Genomic DNA, 4,595 nt, shown 5'->3' with positions numbered 1-4,595 from the left:
CTCTTCCGCTCAATCGCTGAAGCGACGAGCGGCCCCACGGCCCATAGTCGCTGCCGATGCCCCGAAACATGATTCATTAGGTGTTCGATATAGCTGCCTTCGAGGTCTGAGAACGTGTTGACGACGAATCCCCAGCTTTGAATGTCCGATAGAAAATTTTCCTTGATTGATTCGGAGACGGAATCGCCGGTTCTGTAGCTGCGGTAGAGACTGGAGAGTTGGGAAAGGGGGAAGGAAGGGGAGTTGGGGAGGGAGGGGAAAGGGATGATGAGACTGGCGTCGGAATTAGGCGGCATCTCGCGCCATAGATGATGGATGGTTGCTAGACCAAATGCTCCAGAAGGGGAGAAAGAGAGGCGGGGGATGGAGAGGATTTCGGCGAGACGAAGCGTCCACCCAGCGGTGAAGAAATCGGAGAGGATAGCGATCGGGGGGTTAGGGTTGGATTGGGACCATTGGAGGATGGGTTGAAGAAGAGAGGAAAGGGCGGGAATGAATCGGCGGATGAGATTTGGGGGAACTTGGTTGGTGTTCTCTGCGGCGAGGGGTAAATCAGGGGAAGAAGGGAATGGAAGAAGTAAAGGGGAGATGGAAGGAGAGGAGGAGAGGAGTGGGGAGAGGATGGGAAGATTGCCGGGAGTGACGACGATGGTGATGGTTAGGTTACCGCGGGTGGAGAGGAGGTGGCAGAGATCGAGGAGAGGAAGAAGGTGACCTTGTGATGGGAACGGGATTACCAGAAGATGGGGGGCAACCGTCTCCGCCATTGATGGTCTGCAATAGCTTTCGTGCGACGTCTCTGGTTCTCTCTACCTCTACCTCTACCTCATTTTATATTGTATTAAGGAATATTTACAATACAAACATTCAATTTTTATGAATTTACAAGTCCAACAACCAAACTTAGAATTTTTGAGTAGATGCCAAGTTGAACTTGGCTTGATATAATTATAAGTTGTTCATGATCAGCTTAAACTTGTGTCGGGCTTTTATTTTATATATTGTTCAAATTTCACTTATTTAAGTTTTTTAATGATTGAACTTGACTTGTTTATAATAAGTGAATGAGTATATAAATGAGCTAATAAATGAGTTAAAAATTCAAACAAATATCTACATTTTCATACAAGAATTTAATAAATATTTTATAAATTTGATCGCAGTTATTAATTTTTTTAATATGAACTCTAAATCCTACAGTATCCTAAATCTTGTTTCTTTTCCATTTTGCCTTAAATTCCTTACTATGGGAGATATTTAGTAGAATGATTTATGGAGCATTTAGGCGTTGTTTAACTTAAATTATGCCAAACAACTAAAAATGAAAATTTTAAAGCTTACATAAACTTGATATCAAGTATTTATATAGCATATATGATAAAAGCTATCATCGGGCTATCGACAAAAGAGTTTGTATTTTAGGTAATTATATTTTATTTAAATAATATATTATATATGATATGAGCTATCATCTTTGTTCATCAAAATAAATGAACAAATTTGATTATGTTCATTTCAAGTTTTTTAAAAATGTTAAAGTTCGTTCATTTACTAATTTAAACAAACATGGTTGAGTCTTAATCGAGTCAAGTTTTAATTGTTATTGAGTGAATTGGTTCATTTACAACCATATAGTCCGCTGGCTCACAGAGATAAGATATATCTTCAAATTTTAAACATATCTAACTTTAGTAAGCTTCCAGATTGTTCCATTCGACAACTTGATATCAACTTCACACTTTCCTACTATATTGCATACCTTGTTATCTCCTGAATAAATATTCCCTAGATTACTCTAGTGTAGATTTTAAATACCTTGTTATTGGGGCAAGCACGAAAAGAGACACCTAAATTGACTATCATGGATTCAGCATTGGCTAAGGATAAAATCAGGGAGCCGTTTTGGAATTTATCAATGGAACATTATTAGAGTAAATACTTTCCTATCCTCCACCACTAGCTTTCCTTCGAGCTTTGAAGGCCTTCTTAAAATTTCTCTTCTTACTACTGTTTCAACATTCTTTTCTGATTGACTTGGATTTTTCTTTCTTGGGCTTGGATCTGCCTCTGTTTGTATTCATGCTCATATTTCTTCCTTTGTTATCAACATTCAACGTATATCCTGAAAATTCATCATTCGTTGCTTTTCTGCCAACATCTTCATTTAGCATATTCTTTCCTTTGTTATCAACATTCAACGCAGATTCTGAAGATGCCAACATGATTTGTATTCATGCTTTTCTGCCAACATTCAGCGCTGATCCTGATTATTCAATAAGCTGCAACTGCCCCAAACAGACCCTTAATTATTTTAATTATCTTATTTTTATTTAATATTCTATGTAAAAATAAAAAATATTTTAAATATGAGATAAAGATATCAAAAATTTAATATTATATCATTATGCATCCGATAATTAAATTAAACAACAATTTATTTAAATAAATATCTAAAATTTTTGACATGGTAAATTTGATTTTTTTTTTTTTTTGGAAGAAAAGCATTTCACGATTTTTTTAATTTTATGTGATTGAATGTAATAATAATTAGATTTAATTAAAATTAATAATTGCGAATTCAAAGGGCATTAAAAATATATTTTTTTGGCGACAAATTTCAACAAGGCACATGTGTAGACCTAAATTTAATAATGAGAGTATTATCAAATTTTAATTTAATAATGATAGATTTTATGAAAATGTCACAAGCATCCATATTTTTTTTGAAAGGTTTTTTCTACCATATGCAAAAATCAATGTTTAGTGGTCCCCTTTGGCTTTGTCATGGCATCGAACACCTTGTGAAAGGAAAATTTCTTTTGTATCACGAGACCTCATGCAGTTTTGTATCATGACTCTAATCCAAACCTGCCACGTATACAACCGCCCATATATTAAATTAGTTTTTTTATTAAGGTGGGTCCGCATGCACACGTGGCAGATCTTGATTGGAGTCAAGATGCAATAATTTTTCTTGTGAAAAAGATAATATTAAAGATAATATATTTATTGTACTTATTTAATAAAATATTTAATAATAGCGTATTTAATGTAATATCAATATATGCATAATTTTATAATTTTAATGCAATTTAATTTATTTCTAAAAATAATTTATTAGTTGATATTTATGCTATTTGATTGCAAGAAAACATACTTACAACTTGTATATTATTTTATTTATTTCATATAAACTAATTAAATGCTAATTTGAAATCTATTTAATTGTTTTTTATAGAGTTATAAAAATATTTGTTAAATATTCAAGTATTATAAAGTAAATAATAGCGATATTTTTGATGTGATATTAAACTAGAACTCAAATGTAAAAATTTAGGTGTTATATATATATATATGTAGATATAAAATAATGCTAAGAAAATTGTTTCAGCTTTTTTTTTTTAAATATGAATTTGACTTTTGATAGCAAGTATGACTTTTTTTCAGTTTTTTTTTTTTTTAAGTAATTGTAAACAAATAATTATAAAATTATGATGAAGAAAATAAATTCTTAGAATATATGAAAATTATAAATATATATTAAAAAATTCAGACAACAATTTTATTACGACCACCAAATTTTAATAGGTCAAGTTATAAACAAATAATTTCCCACCCTTAAATTTTTTAGAAAACAACGAGAAAACACTTCTCCTATTAGAAAATTATAATTTATCATTTGAAAAATAATTTGATATATTTTCAAAATAAAAAAAAAAACCAAAAAAAAAGAAAGAAAACACATGTTAATGTCCCTATATTTACATTATGTAAAATTTACATTACAAAATGTCGATATTGCCCTTAAAAACTTTGAATTGTTGGTCAATCGTTGTATTTTCCAAGATACTCATTATCATGACTAAATAGTTACTTGTCAAATCTACGCTTCACTTCCTCCCAGGTCAGAGACCAACTCATTTTATTTATTCAGTAGACCTTATTAGTTTGATCAACTGGATCCTTATGTCTGTGTCGATTGCTAACTCTTTGTGACTTTTATGATTGATTTACTAACAAACGTCCTGTCCATAATCAGTTGATTCGATTTAGCATACTTCGATCATACAATCAAATATATATAAAACCAATAAAGATTCTCTTTTTTTTGCTCTTTTCTCTCACTCTCACTCTAAGAAACACATAACATTCAAGCCATGTAGCCATCTATGTTGTACTCAATGACACATAGCATTCATTGATGAATGCCTTTTAAGGACAATCATGATTGGCAAAAGGCGTTAGCCATCTTTAGACTAGAATGGCTGCTTTAATAATTATCACTCACCATACAAATCCAGAAGGAGAGGTTCGCATTCATTTTCATTAACAACACTATCAAATATGTAAACATTTAGCAACACAAGATAATAATATGATAGTTACAAGATATAAATGCTCAGGGATTACCAACATTTATCTAGTTGCTTGAGCAAATCTTGAGCTAAGGAAAGTGTCCTTCATATTGAGGTTTTAAAGGAATTGCCTTGTATAACACCTTCAAAGTCATCATAAATGAACCATTCATTCTAATGGTTTAAATTGTCATAATAATAATAATAGCAACAATAAAATTATATATATATATATATATA

General features: G+C 31.5%; 1 protein-coding gene across 1 annotated transcript; it reads right to left on the bottom strand.

The window, feature by feature from the left end:
- On the bottom strand, positions 1 to 905 carry LOC110029838 (UDP-glycosyltransferase 89B2-like; the record flags this gene model as incomplete). Its single annotated transcript, XM_020732298.1, is given in 1 exon segment — positions 1 to 905. A coding segment is annotated over 1 exon segment (767 nt), but the record flags the coding sequence as incomplete, so codon positions are not given.
- Between the last annotated feature and the right edge of the window lie 3,690 nt (positions 906 to 4,595).

This window comes from Phalaenopsis equestris, unplaced genomic scaffold (genome assembly GCF_001263595.1).
Source record: "Phalaenopsis equestris unplaced genomic scaffold, ASM126359v1 Scaffold000606, whole genome shotgun sequence".
Classification (NCBI taxonomy): Eukaryota; Viridiplantae; Streptophyta; class Magnoliopsida; order Asparagales; family Orchidaceae; genus Phalaenopsis; species Phalaenopsis equestris.
Note: the sequence above shows the minus strand (reverse complement) of the source record. Positions and strands in the feature narration are given on the sequence as shown.